General features: G+C 41.4%; 1 protein-coding gene across 6 annotated transcripts in view; it reads left to right on the forward strand.

The window, feature by feature from the left end:
• Positions 1–13820, forward strand: part of ZNF827 (zinc finger protein 827) — a 112951-nt gene that overhangs the window by 41091 nt on the left and 58040 nt on the right. For all 6 annotated transcript variants that reach the window (XM_053403245.1, XM_053403244.1, XM_053403240.1 and 3 more), the window contains exons 4-5: positions 3264–3735; positions 9084–9317. In XM_053403245.1, coding sequence (XP_053259220.1) covers positions 3264–3735; positions 9084–9317 — 706 coding nt within the window. The remainder of the gene's footprint in view (positions 1–3263; positions 3736–9083; positions 9318–13820) is intronic.

Consider the following 13820-nt stretch of genomic DNA (forward strand, 5'->3'; position numbering starts at 1 on the left):
TTATTTGCTAAAAACCATTGATCATCACACTACAGTCAAGTTGAGAGATACATTTTTAACATAGATCAACTCCAGCACGTTGTACCCCGTTTTGTGTGACAAATTTTTGTCTGATCCATTGAGCCACTAGAATAAACATAGAAACTTTATGTAGAGTCATGGAATTGTAGAGTTGGAAGGGACCACAAGGGTCATTCAGTCCAATGCAGGAATCTTTCACCCAATGTGGTGCTCAAACACATTACCCTGAGATTTAAAAGCCTCATTCTCTACTGACTGAGCTCAGATTATCCCTATCAATCAGTAAATAACCAATCCCCCCTACTGTTTAAAAAAGGAAAGTGTCTGAAGAATCTCTTTCAAAAACCTGTCCTTAGGGAAATTATAGTGGAACAATATAATACTTAGTGATATCTCCCTGGCCACTAATACATAAACAACAATTTACAGATACAGTAGTACCTCAGGTTACATACACTTTTTTTTTTAAATAATTTTTATTAACTGGCCAATCACATCAAATTAAATCACATCGCATAAATTCCAAATTACAAAGCCAAATTTTTAAATTTTGTTGGGGGAACCCATACTTCAAGATCCAGAGGGGGATTCAGATCATCATCTTATTACTGCGTTAATGTCCAAATCAGTCCCAATCAGTCCAGACAAAGTTCATAATTCTATCCAGTCTTATCTTGGTGTTTCCACATCATATCTTGTTCATATAATTTCTCTTTTTCCTTTACGATCTCTTCTGTTAGTCTCCTTAAGCCGATAGCAAGTATAATAATCCTGTGTGGATTTCCCATTCCTCCACTAAGTCCAGATGGTTTCCATATATCTCCTTCGTAGATAACATCACTCTTTCCATCGTAAATTTTGGCATTTGTCGCTCTTAAGTCCCACCGAGGAGTTGATCCACGATATGTAAACAGCTCTATTTCTCTCTTTCTCCTCCCAGACCCAAGAGCTCCAACAATGCCTCCCAAAATGGCGACGGCATTTTTAACTGCGTCATTCCAAAACTCTTAGCTTTCCAGCTTCATCTTGAAACATTGCTTTGGATCGAACGTTTATCTCCACACAGCCTTAAATCCACAGCTTAAGTCCTTAATTTCTGACTCATTAGGGGAGGGGATTCTTGTTAAATCACATAGAAAAAAGGGAAGGCAGGTTTTTCCCCCCTCCCCCCTCAGTCATTTGTCTTGACGTATCTTCTCATATTTTATTCTTGTCTTGTTATCAGAGATCTCTTCTGTCAGCAGTCTTTACTCCCCTTTTTCCTTGAAGCATGTGCAATTAATCTCGTCCAAATTGTTTCTTTTAAAGATCCTTGCAACTAGCGGCGCGAATCAGGGACGGCGTCAAGGAGTGCCGGAATCCCTAGTGCCCCCACCCCCACAAATTCGGGGGATGGTATAGGGCACAGCAGGCAAGGGCCGTCCCCCCCACAATCCTGGGGGGGTTAAGGAGGCTAATTACCCCCATCATAGCCTCCAAATTACCTCGTGTGGGTCGGAGAGATGTTATTGTCAGCCATCTTCCGATGCGCCACCTAGTGGCCCCGGGTTACATACACTTCAGGTTACATACGCTTCAGGTTACACACTCCACTAACCCAGAAATAGTACCTCGGGTTAAGAACTTTGCTTCAGGATGAGAACAGAAATCGCGCAGCAGCAGTGGCGCGACTGCAGCGGGAGACCCCATTAGCTAAAGTGGTGCTCATGTTAAGATCAGTTTCAGGTTAAGAACGGACCTCTGGAACGAATTAAGTATGTAACCAGAGGTACCACTGTATTCTAACTTATCTCCCCTCTAAATATACTGTGGACATAGTTTGGAATCTTAGTGCAGTTAATGCTTTCTCAATTGCACCAACAGATAATTCAGAGAAGTAATCTGGAAGATGATGATCAGATTAAAAACAACAACAAAATGATGAAAATTGCATAGCTTGAAGATGACATGTAGTTAATAAAAGGTCCCACTCTCTAAATTTGTTTTTAATAGTGTTTTGCAGCTATAGGAATAGAAACCTTAAGGATCTCAGGAATCCATCCATATTTTCAGGGATGATGGGAGTTGTAGTCCAACAACATCTGATGGGCCACAGGTTTCCCATCCCTGAATATAGTGCCAAGTACAGAGCAGGTGTGATGAAGGTGCATCATTGCAAAGATGCCTATAATAAAAGGCATAGATTAACTAAACTGCTATCAGAAACTCAAATATGTAAGGCATGCTCTACATGTGAAGGCCTAAGATTTCAGTATCTCCATGCATTCTCCCTTTGGGTATGTGAGTGTAGCTCTGTGTGTGTGTGTGTGTGTGTGTGTGTGTGTGTGTGTGTGTGTGATGTCCAATTGTGGTTGTGATTTATTAAACCATGAACAAGCAATCAGTTTGCAGTTATGAACTTTGCAAACCACTTCAAATGCAGTTAGCTACCTAGTGGCCAGAGCAGATGTTGCATTGGCATGGATTGGCAAAGATGCCAGCCCTGCTGTGTTCCTCCTCCTCCTCCTCCTCCTCCTCCTCCTCCTCCTCCTCCTCATCAACATGATTTAGATGCTGGCTGCCATCAACTGGAAAGGCAGCAGCAATAGAACTCATGAACTGGGGATACAGATACACTAAAGTCAATGGAATTTATTCACAAGTAAACGTGACCAAGGATGGAGTTCTTAGAGTTTTATACACTGTAGGGAATAAAGGCTAGGTCATAAGGACTGATTCCTTGGAACTCTCTCTCTTTCCAGTGAATCAGTCCTTATGACCTAGTCTTTATTCCCTACAGTGTGTAAACACACACACAAACACACACTTATATACACACAGAGATAGATATAGATAGGATAGATAGATAGATAGATAGATAGATAGATAGATAGATATATTACAGGACATAATTGCTTTTGGAACTAATCTGAGAAGCAATGTGCTTTGCAGCTTGCTCTTGAATAATTCTGTGACTTTTAACCCGTGACCTCTGAACAAAGATGTGTACTGTGAAATATTCATCATTAAATTGTCACATATAGACAGGAGAGTCAATCTCAGCTCATCATGCTGACCTCCTTTGTTAAGGTCTTTTGAGATGTGCAAATAAAATGTACTGAGCTCTATAAGCACTAAGGAGGCAGGAAGGCAGCCAGTAGGAGATATGCACAGTATTGGTCTGAAATAAGTTTCTGCTATTTGTCTGAGAGATGTTGTTGCTGTTGTTGTCACTGTTACTTAATCATCAACCGCTTAATCAGGTTCACCAACATCAAGACCGGGGAGAGACATTTCAGTGCCAGCTATGCCCATTTACCTCCTCTCGCCACTTCAGCCTCAAACTCCACATGCGCTGCCACCAGCACTTCCTGAGGACAGAAGCCAAAGTGAAGGAAGAGATCCCAGAAATGGATGTCAAGGGGTCGCCATTGCTAAGTGACAACTCCAGAATGGGGCAGCAGATGGATGGGGCAACAGACCACGCAGGGACTGCGGCCACCTCTAAAACTCCTGAGGTGGCTGGATCTACTGTCCCACCTCTGCTAATAAAAGAAGAGCCCAAAGATGACAGCAGCACCTCCACCCCAACCTTCGCTCTCAGTGTTGTTGACAGAATCACCAACAACACAAAGCTAAAAGACTCCATTGACTTTGTGACCAATACAGCGTCGGCACTTTTCAGCCAGGACATCTCTGTCAAGATGGCATCAGATTTTCTCATGAAGCTCTCAGGTAAGGATGACAAAACTCTGCTTCTGGTCTGCATCCCGTTTTTCATGTTTTTACTCACTATGCCACCCTGTTAAATTCTTACAAAGTATGTATTTAAACACAAGTTTTAAGACATATTTAACTCATATTTTTCTCTCAGAATAAGTTCTAAATGTTACCGGGAACTAGGGTCACAGAGACTCCAAGGTCAATAGAATTGAGTCCCAAGTAAATATGCCCATGATTGGAATTCTTATGCATTATGTGCATTATGTTGTAGCATGCTCTGGGATTATATTTAACAGAGAACAGGTTGGAAATATTCCAAATAAATTTATAATAAAAACTGAGAACTGTCTTGCAATATTCAGAGAAGTGAATATTTAAGTTTCAGTTGGCACATGAATCTAAGGTTACTTCATATAGTGAGTGGCAAAGATTGAATTCTTCAAGCATCTCTACTCTTGGGTATTTGAGATGTGGGCTGAAGTTCCTCAACTCATATAAGACACCTCAGTTTTATGTCCCTGTTTTATATTTTGAGGCAATGGATCTCAGGTGTCTCCCCACCTTGCATTTACATTAATAGTGCAACAACAACAAGGAATCCTGGAGCACTTTCAAGGCTAACTAATTTATGTATTTATTTCAGGTGCTTTTATTTCAGCTGAAAAGGTTTTCAGAGCCTTACAAGGATCAGTAATAAAACAGTCCCTGCCTTTAGGCTTACAATCCAATGATGCAACACAAAAGGAAAAAGAATTGGGAGTCAGGAGAGAAAAAGCAAATTCAAGCATTTATAGGGGCAGAGCAATCCAAATTATAGGAAGCCAGTGTAATTCACAGGATAAAATATTCCGGTGAAATTTATCCCTATTCCAGACTTAGCTCTGGAGTGGGACCACTGCCAGCTGAGTTGGCCTGAGCCCAGCAGAGGGAAAACAAGCCTTTAAAATAGACAGCACCCTTTTTCCAGTGCAATTTCCAAGATCATGTGACTGACCTGAAAGGAATTGGGCTTAGTGGTAAGTCTCCCCTTGCCACACCCCTTTTAAGGACTTCTTCAGCTGAGCCCCTGCTAAGTGTATCTCCACCTGAACCAGGATTGTGGACTTCCAACCTGCCTCATCCCATTGGATCTTGGTTGGGATTACTCCTTTGGTTACAAAGTTCTTATAATAACCAGCTGTAATGGAAAGAGTTTAAGGAGAAGAGGAGCCAAAAGTTGCTACTCTCTCAGCTGAGCTGATGAAGTGGTCTCTTTTCCCTTCTCCCTGCCCCACTGCAACCTGACAGGAATGGCTGTTACAAGTTGATAGTTGGAGTGGGAAAACAGGATAGAGCAGATTTCTCAAGAGAGCTGATGGTGTGCCTCTCCTTCTCCTTTCTCCCTCACTGCAGCTTGATGGAACGGCTATTGCCAGATAACAGGAATGGATCAGACTTCTCAGCAGAGCTGATGAAGTGGTCCTACTTCTCTGTTGTCCCTCTCTGCTGAAATTTGGCTCTTAATCAATGAAAGCTCATGCCATGATTAATTTGCTAGTTTTTAAAGTGCTATAAGGCTAACATGGTTGGTTTTGCTGCAGAACAGACTAATGCAGCACATCCCTCTGCAAATTAATAATGTGATTTCAGTTTTTGTATCTGAGCATTCAAAAGAACATAATCATTTGCCCTAAATTGTTATGCATTAGCTATGCAGCTGCACTGATGCCCAAATGTCTTGTGGGACCACGACAGCAGGCAGTTAAATCACTGGTGTGATCACATAACTAAAGTGTTGACCAGTTTGGCAGGGTGCCAGCACTGGGATATCACTAATCATGATGCTCTTGCAGAGTGATGTGCAGAATATTTTGCAACTCTGCTTCTTGCCATGTTGGGGGTCTGTCATTCTGACTGTCTTCACTTACAGGTTTGTGTTCAAAAAAGAGTGTAAAACTCTGAAACTTCCCTTCTGTTACAGTATGTGTTTGAACTGATGTGCGTGTCCAGCACTCACATATTCATACACACACCATAACGAGAAATTTAGGATCTTTTGCTGGAGTCATAACATGCATCCGTTTATGAATATGTGATTGCCCTCAACCCCATGCCCATAAGAAGTTCTTACACAAAAAGAATAAAGAAAGCTTGGTTTATTATATGAAATGAAAATGGCAGAATATATAAATGCTGCTTCAGACAGAAAAATTACAATTTAAGCAGGCTGTAAACCCTACAACACCTACACACCTAAAGAGTGGGGAAATCGCTGAGTATTCTCAAAGCCTACAAAAGTGAGCGTGGCAATTTGGGCCAGCAGGACTCACCCTAATAGTAAGTTAAGAAATGCGGGGGGGGGGGGAGAATACCTGTCCTTAAGCGAAATGGATTTGTGCTGATTCCTTGGGAGCGTTGTGTGAGTTGCTTTCAATGGAACTGGGAGAACCCAACTAAAACCTGAAAATCCTGGTGTTTTATAATATTTCTTGCTAATGCATCTTAGTGGGGGAGGGGGCCTTGAGATGAGCAATTCCTGCAGTTCTTATTGTCTTTCTTCCAGAGTTTCCCTCCCATTTCTTACCTCGCCCATGTTGCAAATTAGTTTGAAAAGGATATTATCCTAGTGCATGATGTCTAAACTGGTCACCCTTTGTTTGCCCCTTGCCTTCAAATTATCTTGATGGCCCCCATTCAGGTGGTAAATAGGCTGTACTGGCAACTGAATTTACATGTGTTGACCTTTATGCCAGGTCTGAGGGACTCTGAATTTCTTGAATGCCCTCCAGGAGATGAGGCTGGAATCAGACTTGTACCAAGGTCACCAGAGTTCATCATGGAGGGTCTCCTGTCCTTTTAGAGTTATGTCAGTTTTCTTACCTATGCCATGATCTACAGTAATAAACCACAGAATAGGTTCAGATTGACACATACACCTATTCATGCTTCTTTCCCAAATGTTTAGCGCCCCCCCCCCCCCCGCAAATCGCAACAATTTATATTGTTCCTAGTGGATCCATGAGGATCTGGGAAAAATAACTTTCATTTTCTTTTTTGTTGCTGATGCAATGGAATATGCAGATATGCCATTTATTATGACTATTGCTAGTACTTCAGACTTTTTCTGAAAAACCTCACTTGGTGAAGGGAAAGGGGAAAGCCTCTCTGGGGAGAGCATTCCATAACAGGTGTGTCAACACTGAAAAGTTCCTTCACCGAAGAGCCATCTGCTGCACTGAAGACGGGGAGGAATGTAGAGAAGGGTGGGCTTGTAGAAAGGGGAGCCAATATGGTGTCATCGAGGCTTCCATAATCCCTGCCCACTGGCCATGCTGACTTAGGCTGATGGTGGCCACAATGCACACCCATGCTTCATTGTCTTGATTTGCCCTAAATGTTGGATTTCTGGGGTTACAAAAACTGCTATTGGCAAACGTAGGATGGAGAGAAGATTTGTAAAGACGAATTGACAATTAAAGATGCTTAACAAATGCAGTTTGATATGCTAAGAGCAAGCAACTTCTACTAGATTTCTAAGAGGTATACTTCCTAGGGAGTAAGTGCAGTATTGGGATTTACTTCCAAGTAAACATGCATTGAAGGGACACAGCTGGTGCTGTGGGTTAAACCCTGTGACGGGGTGAGCTCCCGTTGTTCGGTCCCTGCTCCTGCCAACCTAGTAGTTTGAAAGCACGTCAAAGTGCAAGTAGATAAATAGGTACCGCTCCGGCGGGAAGGTAAATGGTGTTTCCGTACGCTGCTCTGGTTCGCCAGAAGCGTCTTAAGTCATGTTGGCCACATGACCCAGAAGCTGTACGCCAGCTCCCTCGGCCAATAAAGCGAGATGAGTGCCGCAACCCCAGAGTCGGCCACGACTGGACCTAATGGTCAGGGGTCCCTTTACCTTTACCTTTTAAACATGCATTGGATTATACTGACATAAAATTATGAGGAACTGATAAGTGTTTAGAATTAGGAACACACTGATATCCCTTCCCCCTTTTTCAAACCCAAATCCAAAGGTTTGTAACCAATTTGTGCTACTGCTCTGGCATTTTAGAATAACACTGCTTAAATATATGCCATGCGTTCAGTAACTTTCAACCTTACCTCTACTGACTTGGTGATAGCAGAGCCTGTTTTGGCTGAAAGAAAGGCAACAAGAAGTATTTTAGGGGGAGAGTAGAACATAATACAGACAGAATACAGTCTCACTCTTCATGTTTTTTTATTTAGAAATTGATCTTCAGTGTTCAACAGACAGGAATAGTAAAGGCCCCCAATGTGCATTTTTCATGCAAAAAAGGCCCATGCGCTCATTTTATAGTGTCTTAACGAAAGGTCCTGAAACCTGACTTGTGTGCACTGTTACCTAGCAACATGTTATAAAGTCACTGAAGGAATGGAATATATCTGAAAGATGAAAATATAAACTTGGTAGATATGTCAATGCCACACAAGGGGAAAGATGTTATGCTAAAGGAAGAAATTAAACCCATTGATCAGAGCAATGTGTATCCAAAATAGTGTGTGGAATTGTACATTTGACCAGCACTGCGATACTTAACAGAGTTCCAGCTCATAAAACAGCAGGCGATGATGTTTTATTTAGTGGGCTTGCGAAATTTACTAGCAATGTTTTAGGAGAGTATTTCCATTTATTATAATATGAACAACGGCAAAAACTTAGATGGAGCCTGAGGATAGTTCCCTGTCAGCCTTTTCTGCAAAATTGAACTTTATCCCCAGCCACCCAGCTTGCTTTGGCCCAGATCGATGCGTTGCAGGCTTCTCTGCAAATGAGCAAAATAGAAAGGGTGCAATTAAAGAAAGGAAAAAGTGCCAGGGCTAGACAGCTATATGTCTGATTGGAGCAAGCTGCATATCCTGCCACTGCAGGCATTATTTGAGGAATCCTATGGGCTTGGGGGGTGGGGAGCTCCCTCTGTTGTTCTGTGAGACACTTATCTCCATTGTCCCAAAACCTGACAAAGGTTTTTTAAAAATGATGTAGCGCTGCTTCATGGATGCAACAGAACTCCAAAGGCAGCTTGAAGCATTACTGCCTAGTGAGGATCCTAACTTTTTGGAATTCCAATAGATTAACCAGTGGGATGAATTAGTGCTTCTTCCCTCAGACTGCATCAGAAAGTATATTCTAGGATTGGCATTCAGAAGGCATCAGCTATCTGGTTGCCTTTTGTGTAGGATTTTGTGTAGGAATTTATCAGTACTTGTTGCCTCTTGAAGCCTGCCCAATTTGGTTTTCTGTGTAGAGTTCCCTGCCCTGCACCATCATCCCATGACTCTTGTGAACTTGCTGTCTTCTGATTATACATTTACGCACTTCACTGAACCTTTTCCTCCCCTTCTGTTAACAGCTGCAAATCAAAAAGAATCCTTGCCTCCTACATTTAAAGTGAAAGATGAACCGAAAGATGAGGAAAATGCAAGTTCCACTTTTCCTAAATCTACTTACGTTTTTAGTCCTGAGCCTGAAACATCTGCCCCAAGCCTTCCTGAGGAGAATCTCAAGCCACAAGAAGTGCCAGCGAATGCATTGCAGCAGGACATGTCTGTCAAAGCAGCATCCGAACTTCTTATGAAGCTATCAGGTACCAGATTGATTTTTAAAATATTCAGCTTTCTTTTTTTAGTTGTGAAGTTGCCTCGTTTTAGTTACAACAAAGAGGGCTTTAATAGCTAATTACTGTGATGTACTGATGTTGACTTTCTAACAACCACTATCAAATTATTGCAAAATATTTCTGGTTCCTCTTTGTGAGCTTTTTACAGTTCCATACTTGGAACGGCTACAGATTTGGGATAACCTAGAGCATGGGTAGGCAAACTTAAGGCCTGGGGGCCGGATCCGGCCCAATTGCCTTCTAAATCCGGTCCACGGGCGGTCCGGGAATCAGCGTGTTTTTACATGAGTAGAATGTGTCCTTTTATTTAAAATGCATCTCTGGGCTATTTGTGGGGCATTCCCCCCAAAAAAAAATATAGTGCAGCCCCCCAAAGGGTCTGAGGGACAGTCGACTGGCCTCCTGCTGAAAAAGTTTGCTGACCCCTGCCCTAGAGGATGCTGCAATTCAGAATGTAGGGACATCATACAGGCTTCATGTATCAAGTGTTGTGCTCTAAGCCTGCATCTGCCCTCAGGTGAGTGGGCTTGCTACTAGCCTCCCATATGTAGAACTGGGTAAAGAACTGTTGCTCTCCAAGTGTGGATTGTATGGTACACAGCATCATCCATGCACAAGAATGCAGTATCAGCAGGCATGAGGAAGCCTCAAACATGGGATGGGGATTCCTAAAGCAGAAGTAGGGAAACCTCTGGGCTATGAGCTAATCTTGCCCCCCACCCCAGGATTTCCATTTTCCACCTGTCACAACAGCTGGTGTCACTTGTGATGAGGGGTGGCTGGGGTTCAATTCTGCCTTGGCTGCACAAACAAGTGCTTATAGCCAAAACAGGATTTAGCCATCCACTTCTCAGCTGACGAGGGTTTGCTAAATCCTTCTTATTTTGGCTGCACCAAACTTCCCATTACTCTTTTGGATTGAAAAAGCTAACTTCTACAATTTTATCATTTTCCTAGAGGCAAATTTCCCAATTCATTAGCATTCTTCCGATTCTGCATGTTTAAACTTTTAGCTGCTTTTAATAAGTAATAAATATGGCTGCAATCCTAACCATGTTTACTCTGAAGTAAGTCCCACAGATTTTAGTGGGGCTTACTCCCAAGTAAGTGGGGTTAAATTTGCAGACTAAGTTATTTTTCAGTCTCCAATCTAAAAACAAAATATTTATTTACAAAACATTATATACCATTTGATTGTAATAAAGCCTCTAAGCGGTTTATGAAGTAACTATCATGGAATCTTCACCTTCATTAATCTTACTTAGTGTTAATCTCCAAAATATCTGTATTACTGGTGCATTCTAAATACAGTGGTACCTCTGGTTACGAACTTAATTCATTCCAGAGGTCCGTTCTCAAACTGAAACCATTCTTAACCTGAGGTACCACTTTAGCTAATGGGGCCTCCTGCTGCCGCTGCCGGTGTGAGATTTCTTGTTCTCATCCTGTGGTAAAGTTCTTAACCCGAGGTACTACTTTCGGGTTAGCGGAGTCTGTAACCTGAAGTGTTTGTAACCCGAGGTACCACTGTATGTAGCATATCTGCTTTCGGGCATTTCGGGCAACATGTTGTCTTTTCTTCTAATCTCTTTCTTTTAATTATTTCTGGATATTTTAAGGTGGGTCTATTCATTTTCTGGCTCTCTTTCTATTTCTGTCTATCCACTCCGGCTTCCCCCATTTATCCAGAACATGTTGTTTGGATGTACTGTGTATTCTAGGTAGACCTATTATACGAAAACATTTGTAAACAGCGTGCTTGTCTTGGTAAGCTACTGATGACTGGGCAAGTCTGGATGTCTCTCAGGCTATTCCGAAAAATGAGGTTGTACCCTGCATAAAATATTCAGTATGCAATTATACTTAATAGAGATTTTGAGAAAATTTCCAACAGCATACCTGGTGATATGAGGTTTATTTTTCATTCACAAAGCACAAGTATTTGTGGGTAATGTTTGAATACAAATATAGGAATAAGTTGTTGAGAAGAAGGAAAAAGCATGCCCACTTTCTGCTTTCATGAATAATAAGTGTGAGTTTCTGGAGAGGGAGATTTTATTATTAATAATTCAGTTATAAAGAAATAAAATGTCTTATTTAGCATCCTGATGATATGATTAATTTTTATCACCAGTGATTAGAAATTTAATTGTTGTGACTATTGGGGAAAGCCTCCGGTATACACCATTGGATGATTTAAAACAACAACAACAACAAAACACCTTTCAAAATGGTATGAGGCTACCCTTGTACACAGCATTAGAGGATGGGTTGCTACACTCATACATATACTGGTTGTCACCAAGCAAGGAACCTGTTGAGAGGAGAGCATGAAAGCTTCACCTTGTTGGCTTATAGACAAGTGGTTTGCTCCCAAGTCCTGCCAAGATTTGTGGGCTCTGCTACGAATGCAGAGCTTAATTTGTTGCTAGTTTTATATTAATATGGGTTGTAATGATTTTCTTCGAAATATATGCTTGTGCATTATGATGGCCTATCGGTCCATTTGTAGCTTAAATGAAAATGTTCAGAAGACACATATTAAATCTCCATTCCTTTTTGAGTTTTGAACTCACTGTATTGAAATAATGTATGTTAGAAATACATTAGCAAACCATTTGTCTTGTGTGTGTGCTTTAAGTAATTATGTAAAAAAAATGCTGATGGTAGTGGTGTTTGATATCTAACTCATCAATAAGCTGGAAAGGGAGCAATTAATAGAGGTTTTCTTACAGAAACCACTGCTGATCTTTCTTTGCAGGCTGACTGGTGGGCTTATATTAACCTTCAGATTGAAATATTAGATTGTTCATGACTATCTATTTTCAATATAAAAACTTTTTTGACTTGTTTGAAATGTTCTAGACCAGAAAAATGGTGAATCATACCTTCTGAGTGAGGCTTTCCTTAGTTATATTCCATATAATGTCTTTGTTCCCAGAGATTTTGAACTAGAGCTCATTTTTGGACAGCTATTTTAAATATTCACAGGTGTGCTGCTCATTTTTTTACAAAATCAGGACTTTGCTTACAGGTATATATTCAGAAGTAAACTATGCTGGTGTTGGATGTTTCCTGTGCAATTGCCTTAACAGAACAAATGCTCAGGCTTAAAAAGCCTTGTTGTTAATGATTTGCACTTCAAATTGCTGACAGGTCAGTCTGGTGGGGTGTTTTTTGTGTGTTTTTTTAAGTGCCCCAGTTTCTACGTTTCTCCTGACAATGTCTGCAAGTGCTTCTGCAATCTTAGCAGCAGCTGTCTCATAACTGTAGATGTCTTCTGTGGTTCAGATAGTCCTTCCTTTCATCTTTATCTGATTGAGCTGAATCTATCAGGACAACAGGTCTCCAACGGATTTGCCATTTCTAAGGATGGCTGCTGAGCCAGCGGCATTCCATGGCCTGGTGATGTCACAAGGCCCAGCCTAGTGATGTCATATGGTTACCAACTCTTGCGGGTGGAGGAAATCTCATACCAGAGCAGAATCCCAGCGGTAAAAGAAGAAAAATGAAAAATGTCAGGGGATAAATGGAAATGTAGGGGGAAATTGAAAAGCCCTTTGTGCAAATTTTTTTATAACATTTAAAAATAATATTGTAACAGTTATCTTGCTGCAGAATTCTGAGAACCAAGTTTTGATGCTGGCAGTATCCCTGTGCAGTATAAACCAGGGTTGCCCACTTATGCGTTGCCAAAACAGAGGACGTGCATCATTCAAAAAAGAGGACAATAATTTGCATAAAAATCACATATGATATATTATACAAACGGTCACAAATTTAGAAACAAAATAACAAAATGATACATACACTTCACCATACTGCGGAAGACTTGTGTGCCTGTTGACTCTGCTGACCAGGTGCTGCTAACTGTTGATAGACAGTTTCAAGAACCCTGCTCTCCCTTTTTATGGTCCACTGTCTTTAAAGCAGATTTGGACTGGACATTCAAAACAGAGGACTTTCCTCTAATGTAGGATATGTTGCCATCCTAGTATAAGCAGGCTTGTTGTGGAATGACATTGTAGCATCAGGCTCTTTCTCAACCTACACACATCTGTTTGAATGTCTGAAGATGGCCAACCCACACATACACTCTCTTCTGATGTTCAGATGAATGTGTGTAGATCGGGCACAGAGCCTGCCACAAGAGTGCCACCGAATGCATGCTGCCTGGAAAGAACATCTGTAAAGGGCTTTATTTGGAATGAATATGTAGATAGCATAAATACAGACATTCATAAAGCTGTCTACCAGTTGGGAAGACAGTGGCCTTGCTTGGTGGTGGTGGTGGTGGTTTGACAACTGGCAGAAAAACAGGAAAGGCTGCCCTCCCTCCTCTGCTCCAAAAAAAGCTGGATTCCTTTGTACTGAGCACCATCTCTAGGTCACCAAAAATGACAAGGGTTTTGCCCCATGCTTGCTTACTTCAAGAGCTGGGAACTGTGGCCATTCCTCTCTTGAATACCA

This window comes from Podarcis raffonei, chromosome 9, assembly GCF_027172205.1.
Source record: "Podarcis raffonei isolate rPodRaf1 chromosome 9, rPodRaf1.pri, whole genome shotgun sequence".
NCBI classification, from domain to species: Eukaryota; Metazoa; Chordata; class Lepidosauria; order Squamata; family Lacertidae; genus Podarcis; species Podarcis raffonei.